The sequence below is a fragment of the Solanum pennellii genome, chromosome 3, assembly GCF_001406875.1.
Source record: "Solanum pennellii chromosome 3, SPENNV200".
Taxonomy (NCBI): Eukaryota; Viridiplantae; Streptophyta; class Magnoliopsida; order Solanales; family Solanaceae; genus Solanum; species Solanum pennellii.
Genome location: NC_028639.1, coordinates 6,156,625 through 6,172,412, shown reverse-complemented (window position 1 = coordinate 6,172,412; position 15,788 = coordinate 6,156,625). Strand labels below are relative to the sequence as shown.

The 15,788-nt window shown below is 32.4% G+C and overlaps 1 protein-coding gene and 1 long non-coding RNA gene across 2 annotated transcripts; both read left to right on the top strand.

The window, feature by feature from the left end:
- The first annotated feature begins 2,363 nt into the window (after positions 1-2,363).
- LOC114076571 lies at positions 2,364-6,270 on the top strand. The gene is made up of 3 exons (XR_003577586.1): positions 2,364-2,940; positions 4,694-4,764; positions 6,020-6,270. It is a non-coding gene; the product is annotated as an uncharacterized LOC114076571 (long non-coding RNA).
- Positions 6,271-11,386: 5,116 nt separating this feature from the next.
- On the top strand, positions 11,387-15,350 carry LOC107012850 (putative glutamine amidotransferase GAT1_2.1). The gene is made up of 5 exons (XM_015212792.2): positions 11,387-11,782; positions 12,071-12,384; positions 12,893-13,309; positions 14,052-14,252; positions 14,973-15,350. The coding sequence occupies exons 1-5, from the start codon at positions 11,692-11,694 to the stop codon at positions 15,222-15,224; spliced, it is 1,275 nt and encodes a 424-aa protein (XP_015068278.1). The 5' UTR covers positions 11,387-11,691; the 3' UTR covers positions 15,225-15,350.
- The last annotated feature ends 438 nt before the right edge of the window (positions 15,351-15,788 follow it).

Below are 15,788 nucleotides of genomic sequence, written 5' to 3'. Positions count from 1 at the left end.
CTTCCAGCCTTTTGTTGCAGTTGTGACTCGGAGACGAGGGTGAGTACTTGACGTTTTGAGTTTGTTATGTCTCTTTCATCTATTTTAGCTAGTCTTGTTGCTTTTGAGACACACTTTTTGTGGTCCCGTTTTGAGACTTGAATTCTTTATTAGACAGCTCTGTACTAGTGACTTTCAGGTTTTGGGAGGGATTTTTGTATATATTTATTTTGGTTTGCTTTCGCCTTGTTGTCCTTGTTTAGATTATTATTTTCGTTAGTTTCTGCCCTTTTGCTAATTACTCGATGTTCTGGATTAGGGTTGGCTTACCTACTGGTGAGGTATAGTAAGTGCCATCATGACTCGAGAAATTGGGTCGTGACACTCCAAAAGCAAGGACACTCACATAGATTTCTGGGACTGCTAGAGGTATCAACGAGGCGCATGTTGATGACCCTGATCTCTTGTATTTGCATCATGAAAGATGCAAGACGAATGACGTCAGTACATTGAATGTACGAGCATTCAAAGAAAGATCTAAAACATGACACAAGTTTAAACTTAAGCTGATATACTCACCTCGTCATAGCTCAAGGATAATTAAGAATACTCAAAGGTACTCAAAGATACTCAATATAAAATCAATAATAGAGATGCATTATGAAGAAAGCTTTTAAAATAGTTGATAACAACTCAGTGTATTTAAAACTACAATAACTCAGTTTTTATATAAAGATTAAAAAAATAACTCAATTTGTGAGATTCTCTAATTGACAACCATTACTATGAGTTATGTGGTGATACAACGTCTCACCCTCGCTGTTAGAATTTTCTTATACCTTGTCAGGTATAGGTTTCTTCAACTAAGTGGATCCATTAAACTATGCTTAAAAAGCAATAAGGAATCATCTAAAAGTATGATTCTTTCTATATGTTCGCTACAGGTTTTGGGAGGGATTTTTGTATATAATTATTTTGGTTTGCTTTCGACTTGTTGTCCTTGTTTAGATTATTGTTTTCGTTAGTTTTTGCCCTTTCGCTCATTACTTGATCATCTGGGTTACGAGTTGACTTACCTACTGGTGGGGTATAGTAGGTGTCATCTTAACTCGAAAAATCGAGTCGTGACACTCCGAAAGCAAGAAGACTCACAAACAACTCTGGGACTGCAAGCGGTATCAACGGGGCGCATGTTGATGACCCTAATCTCCTGTATCTGCATCATGAAAAATGTAATCCGAATGGCGTCAGTGCATCGAATGTATGAGTATGCAAAGAAGAATCTAAATAATGACACAAGTTTGAACTGAAGCTGAAGAAACATACTCACCTCGTCTTACCTCAAGGATACTTAAGAATACTCAAAGGTACTCAAAGATATTCAATTCAGTTCAATATAAAAGCAATACTAGAGATGCATTTATGAAGAGAACTTTTAAAACAGTACATAACAACTCAGTGTATTTAAAACTACAATAATAACTCAGTTTGTATATAAAGATACAAAATAACTCAAATTATGAGATTCTCTAACCGACAACCATCACTATGAGCTATGTGGTGATATAACGTCTCACTCTCGCGGCCAGAATTGTCTTATACCTTGTCGGGTATAGGTTTCTTCAACTAAGTGGATCTATTAAACTATACTAAAAAAGCAATAAGGAATCATCTAAATAGTATGACCATTTCTATCCATGTTCGCTACATGGTTTATAAAGACTTTGAGTTTGTTGAACTCGTCCACATATCGGTGCTCAATACTACTCCCAATAATATAACTCAACTCATATGTTTAAAAACATTTTCTTATCCTCAAACTTTGAGATTATTACACAAAAGGTTTCTCTTAAAAGAGATAGTGCTCAAAACTCCTCATGAAAACCTTTGGAAATCAATGTTTCCTTTCATTTTAAATGTAAAACAATTACTCTTGGAAATACTTAGTTCCCATATATTGATTTTGAACAAATGAAAGTCAACTCTCCTCATCATCATGCTCAAGTCTTTAAAACAAGTTTTAAGAGATTGTAAAAGACTTCTCAAAATGACTCGGAAGAACTCTCAAGACTTTAATCTAAGCTTTACCTTGAATTTGAATTATCAATTCAAGGGTTATGATTCATGTCATGAAAGATCTCTCAATGTTTAGATGTAGTTTAGAGTAGTTAATTTTGCAATTTATTTAGCCACTGTTCACACAAATCTTTCAACCATCTTTCAGCCCAAAAATAGGCAAATTAAGACCAACTCCCAGCCCAATTCTGACAATCTCACTGCCCATTCCAAACCAACAACCCATTCTCTATACCCAAACCCATTCAATATCTAAGCCCATTCCAACAGCCATACCTGACCCACCCCTGTACGTCTTCTTCATCCAGAAATCGTGAAGAAGAACAACAATACCCAGCATACAACAACGAAAATTACGAGAACTCAAACTCAACGGTTCAGCGACTGATCACATCAATCTGGGAAACCCAGTAAAGCTGCAGCAAGCGGCGTGAACAGTACGCGATGCTCAATGCTTTTCGCGTCTTCCCCTTCTCTTCTGCCTCAGTCGTACAGACCCACCACTCGCACGTCCCTTTTTACCCTTTTATTCGCTGAGTTTCAGAGCAAAATACAACTCTCCACTACTTTTTAATAGTTGCCTCAAAAAGGAACGAATTGATTCAAATCCAATGAATTTTGCCCCCTAGTCGCCCAAGAATTTTCTGTATAAATAACCCTTTGCACTCAAGTAATAAGGGGGGAGGTTTTTGAATTTGGATTCTTAAGACGATTTGAGTTTGGTTTTAAAGAAATTGTCACTTCTACTTCAAATTTTTATATCTAGTCTTCTGATTCTAAGTTCAGAAAAGATCACCGCTCGGATTTTCTTCGCTTTCCTTTAGTATTCGAAAAGAGTGGTGGAATCGCTCTTCTCGTCGTCCTAGTATCGCTGCTCTGGGAAAGGTAATGTCCTTATTCCTACCTCTCTTTTTCCTTTTGAATGATGTATGTTCTATTTTGCTTTCTGCCTGAAGGATCATTATTTTGGACTGTTCATTGTTGGTTAGTTGTTTGTTGACAAAATATAACTAATTAAGATGAGTTTTATTTCTCTTATGTTTATGATTTGAAGCTCGTTCATCAGGCTATTTTCTCAGTGATTCTTCCACAGTTCTTTAAATTAAAAAAAATTGAACGTTGCGGCTTTGTGATTTAAGCTTTATCTTATTTTTCTTGTCGGCATGATCAGTCGTCTTAGCATTCAAATGTAGTTAAAATAGTGTTAATTCTTCCAAATGGTTAGTCTCATGGGTTTTTTTTGTTGGTTTAAACTCGTTTTAGTCTTAACAAGTTGCTCTATACAACAACACCTGAAGATGTCGAGTCAAACATGTTGTTGTGCTTCATTTTTCCTACCCAAGCGTTCGTCCCTCTGTTGTTCGTTGCGGGCTATTGCTGGTTATTGTCTTTAAAATAAGTGGAATCTCAGAATCAGTGAATGTGGCAGTAGCATGTCGTTTATTATGTTTTCTAGAGTTGATAATATCCTTCCCTCTTCATTTAAGTTTTGTTACCATCTTATGGTCCAATGTGTCATGTTAGAATTGAGCGTATGTCTGTGCTTCATTTAAGTTTTGTTACCATCTTATGGTCCAATGTGTCATGTTAGAATTGAGCGTATGTCTGTGCTTCATTTAGATTCTCGTCAAAAATATTTGCTACTAGTAGTGGGCTTAAGGTCAAGGACGAGATTTTGTTGCCTTCCGAACCTTAGCTTGTTCCATCACTCGCTTTCCTTTGACCGAATGTCCATCTGTAAACTTTTGAATTAGACGTCCAGCATTTTGTTATTTAGATTATTAGATTGTAGATTTTTTAATTAAATTTAGGTTAAGTCTGTTATTGATACCTGTGCTTGTTGGACTTAATGTTCTCGCAATGTTGTTATCGCACCAATTTGTCTAAAACATGGATTTGTGAGTGATAAGCTTGCTGCAATTCTACCCATCGTTATGGCCTCTTTATTTTCTTACTTTGGATAGTGTATGAAATGATTTAGTTGCTTTAAATTTACGAATTTTAGCTTAGCCTTTTGATTATAAGAAATGTCTCTCCATGCCAAGTTCTATTAATTCATTCATATGGTGTTAAATTTCTTTTAATATGCATTTAGTCAATCTTGGATTGAACACTTCAAATGCCTTAAAAACCTTCTTGAAGCATAAATAAGAACCTCTTACATTTTCTCTAAATTTATTAAGATTTAATCTGTTAAAAAATTTTTAAATTTAGTTTTCTTAATTTCTTTAAAAAATTAAGTGACTTTTCTAAGTATTTTTCTCAAATTGTTTTATACTTAGAAACATTTCAAAAGGTGATTTTTCTAAATCAGTGAAATTACGGCATAACAGCTACGTCGTAGAGTGTTCAAGGAGTGTTGGTCACCTTTAAATATTTGTAAATTTGTAGTCAACCTAGTGCATGTTCTCTTTTAAGTTGATTAAACTGTGGATTTCTTGCATTTTGAGCCCTGAATGTGTTCATTTTGGAATATAAGTTCGGGGTACTGTTTTGGGTCTCTTGGTGGAGTCAAATTCGAGCAGTTTGGTGTTGGTCCCACAATTCCCATTTTGACTCCAAAAATTAACCCTTCTCCATTTGTTGTGATTTTGGTGTCTAAACGATTGTACTAACGTTGTGATCCTATATTTGATAGAGCATTCAAGGGTCATTCGGGAAGGAAACGCTCTGGCAAAGTAATTTAGAGTGAGCGCAATTGGCCTTAAGGTAGGCTACGACTTTCTTTCTATTAGATTGAGCTTAATTATGTAAAATCATGTTGATTGGAGTGGATTGGGATTAGGTACCAATACTGTGATTAGATAGATACCTTATGTTAGGATCAATTGGTCATATTTTAGGGTGTAGTATCATGTAAACCGGTTTAATAGAGTTGTATGCTTATGTGCTAAATGTTATTGTATGCTTGTATGTTATGTGTTATATGTTTTATTCATGCTTAATTGTAAGCTTGATGTCCTTAGTCTAGGTTAGGCTAGCATTGCCTTAGACTTATGAGCCATATGGGCTGGACAACCTTGATTTTCTACCTACGTCGTTCAGATGACAACTCCTTGTAGACTGGAGTATCAGACTTGAGTCTGACAGTTTGAGCCGCGTATTAGGAGCTATCGTTGCTTGTTGCACTTCGGTGTCTTCTCTCTCTAGTTCTGCGGTTCCGACACATTCTCAAAGGTACAATGCATCACTAAAGGCATCGAATTCAGATAGTATAGTCTTGGAGCCTCTTTTGTGAATTTTTAGAGTGGACGATGTTCCACGTTGTCTGTTGTTGGATTGCATACAATGGAGATAACATCACCCCCGGGGTCGTTCTTTCTAGCTGGGGTGGGAGCGTGTCATTAGTTGGGTAGACTCGGTGATTTCGGTGATCTCACCTGGGCTTCTCTTTCTAGCTGGGCTAGGAGTGTGTTGTTGGTTAAGTGTCTCTGGTTCACTCTTTATAGTTGGGCTGGGAGATGACTGCATGGTAGGACGACTTACGATATCTACCTCACCCACAAGTCCTTCTTGCTAACTGGGCTGGGAGTGGACTGTTTGGTTGGATATCCCCCTGTGGTCACTCTTTCTAGCTGGGCTAGGAGTGCACTGCTGGCTGGGTGGAGTCTGATAGATTATCTTGGTTGTTTTGGGCTAGGATTTTGGTTTTTTGTTTCTCAATAGCCTTACCTATTTGTGTACTTGTCAAGCTTATAGGGGGATTTGTTCAAGTTTTATTTAAACTTACGCACGAGTGTACCTTATGGAATTATGGGGGTCCGGTTAGATTTAGTTTAGTTGTACTTCGTTTATTTTTGGTTTGATCGTGTGCTTTCTTTCCATATCCGCTTTGACCTCTTTGTGCCTAGATTCTATCCTTTCTTATTGTTTTTTCCCTTTTTGCTCAGTATGTCTTTGATGCCTACTAAGTACCTATTGTTTTGGTACTCATGCTAGACTCTGCATCTTTATCGTGATGTAGGTCCCAATACTAGTTACCAATGCTGATTAGTTTCAGCCTTTTGTTGCAGTTGTGACTCGAATATGAGGGTGAGTACTTGAAGTTTTGGGTTTGTTTTGTCTCCTTCTCTTGTTTTAGCTAGTCTTGTTGCTTTTGAGACATACCTTTTGTGGTCCACTTTTTGGGACTTGTACTCTTTACTAGACAACTCTGTACTAGTGACTTTCAGGTTTTGGGAGGGATTTTTGTATATATTTATTTTGGTTTGCTTTCGCCTTGTTGTCCTTGTTTAGATTATTATTTTTGTTAGTTTCTGCCCTTTTGCTAATTACCCGATGTTCGGATTACGGGTTGGCTTACCTACTGGTGGAGTATAGTAAGTGCCATCATGACTCGAGAAATCGGATCGTGACACTCCGAAAGCAAGGACACTCACATACAACTCTGGGACTGCTAGTGGTATCACGGGGCGCATGTTGATGACCCTGATCTCTTGTATTTGCATCATGAAAGATGCAAGCCGAATGACGTCAGTACATTGAATGTACGAGCATTCAAAGAAAGATCTAAAACATGACACAAGTTTGAACTTAAGCTGAAGAAACATACTCACCTCGTCATAGCTCAAGGATAATTAAGAATACTCAAAGGTACTCAAAGATACTCAATATAAATGCAATAATAGAGATGCATTATGAAAAAAGCTTTTAAAACAGTTGATAACAACTCAGTGTATTTAAAATTACAATAACTCAGTTTGTATATAAAGATTAAAAAAATAACTCAATTTGTGAGATTCTCTAACTGACAACCATCACTATGAGTTATGTGGTGATACAACGTCTCACCCTCGCTGTCAGAATTTTCTTATACCTTGTCGGGTATAGGTTTCTTCAACTAAGTGGATCCATTAAACTATGCTTAAAAAGCAATAAGGAATCATCTAAAAAGTATGACTTTTTCTATATGTTCGCTACATGATTTATGAAGACTTTGAGTTTGTTGCACTCGTCTTCATATCGGTGTTCAATACTACTCTAATAATATAACTCAACTCATATGTTTAAAAACATTTTCTTATCCTCAAATATTGAGATTATTACTCAAAAGGTTTCTCTTAAAAGAGATAGTGTTCAAAACTCCTCATGAACTCCTTTGGAAATCAATGTTTCTTCTCATTTTAGATGTAAAACAATTACTCTTAGGAATACTTAGTTCGCATATATTCATTTTGAAAAAATGAAACTCAACTCTCCTCATCCTCATACTCAAGTACTCAAGTCTTTAAAACAAGTTTTAAGAGATTGTAAAAGACTTCTTAAAATGACTCGAAAGAACTCTCAAGATTTTAATCTAAACTCCTACCTTGAATTTGAATTATCAATTCAAGGGTTATTATTCATGTCATGAAATATCTCTCAATGTTTAGATGTAGTTTAGAGTAGTTAGAATCAGAAAGGAGTGAAGATACACTTTAAAAGAACTAAGACAAGACAAACGATGAAAAAAAATAGGGCAGGCGACCCTAGCGCACTGAGTTGTGCGGATCGGCAGCCCCTAAACTTCAAAACCTCTTTTCGGCGCGCCATCCCCCTGCCCACAAAATTCGACGAATTATCTTCCTCAATTTTTTGCCCTAATTCACCTAGAATCGAATGGTTTCTTTCAAACTCTCCTAGATTCGAATAACCACCCTTAGTAAACAAAAATCCACTCATATACAGTTCTTAAACTACTAATCTCAAGAATTCATCAAACCTCATTATTATAGATTTATGAAATGAAACTTCAAGAACGAAATTTTGGATCAAAATCACATGATTGACGTGTGGATGAACGAACCCAACACTATGAGAGTCTACATACATTAAATTCTTGGCGAAATTTCTCGATAAAATCTCAAGAATATTGACGAACGCATTGAACCTCTCCTCTTTTCTCCTCTTGAACTCCTCTCAAAACCCTAAACGTGATTTTAAATTGTGAAATTTGATGCAAATCATATTCTGAGTTTGAATGGTATTCAACTATTCATTATAATACTCCACATTTCCACAACTAAAAAGTTACTATTTTTTGCTCAATTTTCATTGGAAAATGTTCAATGAATATTTCCTCAAATATTTTGATTGAATTCGTCAGAAAAGAAAAAGAAATATTATTTTAATAGGGGAAATTAAGGAAGTTTTTCATTATTTTAGTGAGAAATTGTTTTCCATTTTACATTTTTCTCTGAACTTTGCAACATAAATTTTTCTCTAAAATTTATGGTGAAAAAAGTTTTATTTCTAGTAATATTTAGTCAACGGAACTATTTAACCCCACCTACTGAGAGCATTTATGTCATAGGGGTTTAGTGTTTATGAGCCAAGTGTTTGATAATCAAGGATTGTTTAGATATTGGACCCCTACAAAGGATCTTGTGGGTTATATATCTTTCAATGCTTTAATAATAATTCACAATTAATGCCTCTTTGTTTTTTGTTTTATAAGTGGGATAGAAGTACTAGAGCACATAATTATGATGTTAATCAAGATTTCCTCTACAATTATTCAAACATATTATATCACAATTATGATATTATATTGTGATGCACTAAGTACGTTTATGGTAAGAATGCCTTGTAGATCAGAGAAATATTTCCATTTCTTTTTTCTAATGGTCATCAATATACTCCTAAGTCCCTCCATTTATTCATGTGGGCTCTGACTTCCTAAGATTGATTTAAAAAAAAATAGATCATGAACCTGACTCAATCTAAACGGTTAGCTCATAAGGAGTGGATTGTTACATATTACATAGAACTCCATCTCACTTGTGGGATTCTAACTATCATACATGCTCAAAATTGAACATCTGAAGTGTGAATAATATATTCAAAGATTTAACATCAGAAATAATGTATCATGATAGTCTGACTATGTACCAAAGAAAACGATCTTGAACCTAATTTAACCTTAAAAACTAGCTTATAAAAAAAAGTCGTCACAAATTATGTAACAAGACTTAGAACTCATTCCACAAGCGATGTAAACTCTAAAAAAAATAATACAACTATTGTTTGAGTGAACATATAAAACATAGAACGTTGTGGTCAATGGACTAATGGCAAACAAACAACACTAGTAGAGAGATCCAGCCAGTATCTGTCAAGGACTCAATGTGACTCCAAGGTGATGGAAGAGCCAACTTACTATTGTATTGGATGGCAAAATTGCACCCTTTCTGGCTCTCCAAACCTCATGGGAGCAAATTCATATGAATCCATACCTACCACCTTATTTATTCCGTTATGGATAAAACAAAAAATTTAATATTAAACTATTTCTAATTATATACTTGTAACATTTTTTTCGGAATAGACAAAAGGTAAATATGTCATATAAATTGAAACAGATGAAATGACTATATTCGGTGTACTTGACATAAATGAAATATAATGTTTTTTAACTTTTTGGTGTTAAGTAAAACTAGAAATATGATCCATATGTATATATTCTAGACAAATAATATGAAAATGAAGACTGGAGCGGGACGGGATGTATTGAGGTTGGTGGAGAGGAAGTCGAGGCGCACTCATAATTTGAAGACTTTGGATGCATCAATATTACCTTAGCTCAAATATGACCTCTAAGATAAACTTCAACTAAAAATAATAAAATAATCAAACACTCTCTCTAGCTGGACTTCAAACCCAACTCTTCTGGGTGGATGTTCTAGCTTGTACCAACAACACAAATTTAGAGGCAAATCGAGGATTTGATATTTTTTGGTGCATTAATATAAACATAGCTCAAATATGAGGTCTAAGCTAAATTTAAAATAAAAACAATAAAAAACAGGCTTGAGTAGGATTCAGACTCTGGTCTAGAGGGTGGTATCTCTAGCTTCAACCAATTGCACAATGACACTTCTATATTTTTTATGGGTGCTTTGTTAAATATATCTTAATTTCTATCAGTTTTTCAATAGATATACATATATACATATGATTTTTTTTTTTTTAAAGTTAGCGGGTGTACGTGCATCCCCTCCATTTAGTGTTGGTCCGCCCCTGAACACAATGACACTCCTATGTTTTTTATGAGTACATTGTTAATTATATTCTAATTTTTGTTAGTTTCTCAAGATATATATATATATATATATATATGACTTTTTCGAAGTTAACGAATACACGTGCACCCTACTCAGAGGAATCGATTTGCATCTGGGAGGAAGCGATAATAATATGAAATGTCTCTATGAAACTTAGTTTTTTCCATTTTTACCAACAAAGTCATTGTTCTTATTATTGTTGAGGAATTCGTTATGTTTATTTATATATTTTCTAAAATTGCACCTATATTGACAATAAAAAAATTAAAATATTTTCCGTATCGAATGCACACTTAGGTGAGACATAAGTTACATAATTATCAAAACTTGCAATGAGGTTATCCTAAATGACTTATTTAACAATTCTCATTCTAGAGAAGTTTGAACATTTTTAGTATACATTCGTTAATACAACACTGAAACATTGCGATAGAAAGATAAAATATTTTTTTTCTATAAACCCAAATTTATCAAACTCTAAAGCAAGATGAAAAATCCAAAAAATAAAAGAATCCAAAAGTGCAAGATCAGCATCCCATCAGCTTTTGAACCGTTTCAGAAAGAACCTCCATCAGATATTACATTTGTCAACATTTTATGCAATACTTTGAAAACACAACCACAGCTATATTAACCCAATAAACCCTCCCCTGGTTCCTAATGTTCTCAAAATATTCCCCCCATTATCGGGATTCAAAACGGATCCAAAATTTAAAATTTAAAATTCAAGTCAGTAATAAAGTTAGGAATTTTATTAAAAAGGTTTATTATATGAAGAAGTACACAAATAAAGTAATTGAAAAGGTTTCGTATCTACTATTTATACATAAAAATTATTTAAACCATATGTAAAGAATAAATATTTATTAATCATTTTAAATCACAAGTTTCAAAAATATTTATTTTTCCTTAAATTTCATGCCATGATTACAATTAAAAAAAAATTAGCAGCAATAAATAAACACACTAATAAATAGTGTTAAGGTCTTTACCGATATTAATTAAGTGTCATTAGATTTAATGTTACTAAAGTCTGTAGAGACATATACTAAAAACGTTAATTGTGGCTAAAATACATATTTAGAGCCAATTGAATTATACCGTTAAAAATCACTTTTTTCATATAAAAAATGATAAAAGAAATATGATAACAACTGAATTCAGATATAAATATTTTTAATATTTATCTCGATATAAAAAAAAAGTTACTGAATTCTATAAACTCATACGTTGTACACTGAATCCACCCTACCCCTACTTATGAATTATATACATGCCTCATTTGGATCTTCACCATGCCTACGTTTGCTCTTACGCGGCGGATCGTTCTAAAAAGCCCTCAATTTTCCTCTATTTTCTACTCAACCACCTCAATTAAGCTATCTATATAAATAGCAATATTCATATAACTAAAATTTCATCTTCATCTTCTTTTTTTTTCTTCTCTTTAATTAGAAATATATTTTTTTATTAGTATCTACAATTGACTAGTAGTTGACAACTCACTTATAACAATTATAACCATATTGATTCGTGAATCTAGAAATTCATTTCAACCAATTAAAGATTTTTTAGGTTAACAAGTCGTCTTGTCATGGCCGCCTCCGAGCTCTCTGTAGTTTTACCCCGCGTCCTCATCGTCTCTAGACGAGCCGTTCGCAAGAACAAGTTTGTTGATTTTGTTGGTACGTCATTATCTTCTTTTTTTTTCATTTCATGTGAAGGTGTTACTCTTTGATAAGTTAAATAATTATATTTTTATTATAATTTTTGTAAATGTTTGTCAAATACCACACTTATAATACTTTTTAGTATAATTTTCTAATATGTAAATATACTCAAATTCAGAGTTAAAATTACTATTTTGACCTTCATACTCTGAATTCCTTAAATATTGCATTTTCAATTTATCATTTTTTTTTATATTTTGTTGGATGACTTTATTAGAATTTCTGATTCCGTTACTTTCACAGGAGAATATCATCTTGATCTTATAGTAAGCTATGGAGCTGTCCCAGTAATTGTACCAAGAGTTTCAGGGGTCCATATGTTATTGGAAAGCTTTGAACCAATTCATGGAGTTCTTCTATGTGAAGGAGAAGATATAGATCCTTCTCTATATGACGACGAATCCAATCATCTGTCTCCTGAAGAAATCGAAGAAATTCGAAGAAAACATGTGAGTGATACAGCCATTGACAAAGAAAAAGACACAATTGAGCTGAGATTGGCAAAGCTCTGTCTTGAAAGGAACATACCTTACTTGGGAATATGTCGAGGGTCACAGGTACAGTCAAATTTCTCTATAATAATGTTATAGTTAAAAAAAAGTAACTTTTTTAGTAAAAATAAGAAAAATGAATACTCTCATTAAATATTTATTGTCTCTTTTCTACCGTTATACCCTCTTATTATATATTGTTTGTATAGATTTTTTTTTGTGTATAGATTGTATACATATGACTTTAGATAGTATTTTTAATTTACATACTAAACACAAAAAATAAGAAATTTACTTATTTTTCACTAAAATAATTAGGTGTGTTTTTGATAGTTTACTCATATTTATTTCGAATATGACAAATTTAAAATCAAGATAATAAGGTGTTGTAATTCAGTAATTTTTAGCGCTTTAAAATAATCAAAATACGAAATTTTGTGTGTCCGAATTCCACTAGCAGACAACATTAACTCTTTGATTTAATTAAAAAAAAAACAAATATAGTATCAATAATTAAAATATTTTTACGATTAAATTCTGAATTCATCTCTGTCTATCCGTGTTTAATTTGTAGGTACTTAATGTAGCATGTGGAGGAACTCTTTATAGAGACATTGAGAAAGATCTCTCAAGAAACCTCCCTCAAGACAAAAGGGTAGTTCACATTGATTATGATAACTATGACAATCATAGACATATTGTCAAGATTATTGAAAATACCCCATTACACTATTGGTTCAAAGATTCATTAGAAGATGGTAAAATGGAAATTTGTGTAAATAGTTATCACCATCAAGGAGTCAAGAAATTAGCTCAAAGATTTGTTCCTATGGCATTTTCACATGATGGTTTAATTGAAGGGTTCTATGATCCTGATGCTTATAATCCTGAGGAAGGTAAATTTATTATGGGACTTCAATTTCATCCAGAGAGAATGAGACAACAAGATACTGATGAGTTTGATTATCCTGGATGCACTTTTGCTTATCAGGTTTTTCTATACACTTCTCAACTCTTCCCTTACTATAACAAATAAAGAATTTAGTGATAATTACCTAATGGTAATAATATAATTATCGCTATATTACATTAAGCGATAGTAATATAATATGAGTATTTATAATTAACTTACACTTTATATAATTTTCATTAAAAACCTTTATGGCTCTTGATACAATGATATTAACTCAATTATAGTTTAATCTTTTATATTCATTAAATATCTCTTTTATTGTACCGTATGTTCTGTGACAATTAACTTTAATACGATGATAATGTCTGATTGAATTTTTATATAATCAGATCACATAAAAGATGACTACGTATAAATGTGATTAATAACTATAAAAAAAATATAGCAGGTTACTTGTTGTAACATATTAATATTATTTCGGATGATAGCTAGTAAAGAAGCAATTTATTCATGTATTAATTTCTATATAAGTTATAAAATGTTACGTTGCTAGTTAAGAAACAAGCTATTGATGAATAAAATTAATACAGTATATGATTTCGTGTAGCTAATACATGTATAAATTATAAGAAAATACGTGTATTATATTATGAAGAGTCAGTGATGAGATAATTAATACATGCATAACTAATATCTGTAATATTAATATTTTTATAATTCTAACCGGCTACTAAATAAATGATTGATGTTTTGGGTAGGATTTTTTTACTCTTTTTTGACTTATATCTTATGAGTTAGTTGAAAGTTATTTAATTTGCAGGAGTTTGTGAAAGCTGTAGTTGCTTACAACAAGAAGTTATCAACAAGTGTCCAAAAACCCATAAAGCTTAATCAAGAAATGGAAAAAAAGAGGAAAATTATAGTTAGAAGTTTTTCTCTAGCTAGGAATATATATGAAGGAAGCAGCCAGATGCATCCATCAAAAGAATCTGACTTGGATGCTGGGGCAGAGTTCCTAGAGGTATATATAAAAAATTATTTTATAAAATTCAGTGATTATAATAATTGATATAAGTCCATCACTACTTCAATTTGTATCAAGATTGTGATCAAAAATCCTAAATGAGTCTAAATTTTATATATATATATATATATATATATATATTTGAGAGTTTGAAAAGGATAGAATATACGTACATTTTTAATATTTTTTAATTTTAATTTGTGTCTTTCATTCTCTCCTATTTAAAATTAAGTCCTCCGAATTAAGTTAAAGTTATATCATGTATCATTTTTAATCACCTCTCCGTATAAAACTCATTTTTGTTAGCCTTACCCCTCACTTCATTTTATCCGCCATAAAGGTTACTCCATCTTGTCACAAATATCTTTGTTAATGTAATCTGATTATATTTACTTGTTATAACAGATGACATGTTCATAGTTAAAAAATATATGTGAATTTAATATATTTCAAAAAGATCTATTTATAGATATCCTTTAAGAAATCTAATAGCTAGGCGGAGCCAGGTAGGATCAATATATTCAAATTCATTAGAAATTTTTTTCTATTGTTTATACATGATTAAATTTACGCTAGTTAAGTAGGTCAGATATGTTCAAATTCATTTCGATCTCTTTTAACAAAAAATATATTATTTATACGTGATTAAACTTACGCTTACCATTTATATAACTTACATACTAATCCTTGATTGTGGTTGATTATGTAATATTGTAGTCAAATACAGCATTGAGTATCCAACAAGAGACGAGGTTAATTGAGATGGGAGCCACAATAAGAAATGGATGTTCTTACTTAGAGAAATTAAAGATGAATGAGGAGAGAGAAGGGTTAGCTAGAAAGATAATGGGTAAAATGTCTGTGGAACAATTATCTGATCTCAAGTCTTTTTACAACATGATGGGACTAATATGTTGTGAAGTATTAGAAAGAAAACTACAAGATATTGTTAATGAAGTTGCCTCTTAATCACAACTTCTCTTGGATCTTTATGCATGAGATTTTGTTTTTTATTGCTTTGTTGTCAAGTTTTTATTTACTCTTTTTTATTGTTTGTGACATTTCATGAATGAAAGTTAGTTTCTTTCTCTCTCTCTTTTAAGAGCATCACATGTATGGAAAAAATGGTCAAAGTGTATGTAAGAGAAAATGACAAAAATACATATAATAGTTTTTTATATGATATATAAGTTAATCAAAATTAAAGAAAGAAAGTTTCAAGTATTTTGTATTTATTTTATCTAAAAAAGTGGGAAGATTAAAAGGACGTCACTTTAGAGTCTTATAAAATAATAAATTTTATAAAATGCTAATTAAACCAATTATATTGTGCGAGATGGTTGAGGATCAATTAGCTATATAGGTTGCCTTGTCAAGTTTTATGTACTACTCCTACTTCTCTTTCTTGTGACATCACATGAATAGTTCTTGTTTTTTTTCTTTTTTTATTTATTCAAATCACATGATAGTGAAACAAGCCAAAATGTGTCTTTATCTAAGAGAAAATGACAAAAATAGTCATTTATATTTGAT

Bases quoted from the DNA above. Each gene is read 5' to 3' on its own strand.
- LOC107012850 (XM_015212792.2), top strand. From the start codon at position 11,692: ATGGCCGCCTCCGAGCTCTCTGTAGTTTTACCCCGCGTCCTCATCGTC. The intron at 11,783-12,070 runs GTACGTCATTAT...TTACTTTCACAG, and splicing joins CAAGTTTGTTGATTTTGTTG to GAGAATATCATCTTGATCTT. The intron at 12,385-12,892 runs GTACAGTCAAAT...TTTAATTTGTAG, and splicing joins GAATATGTCGAGGGTCACAG to GTACTTAATGTAGCATGTGG.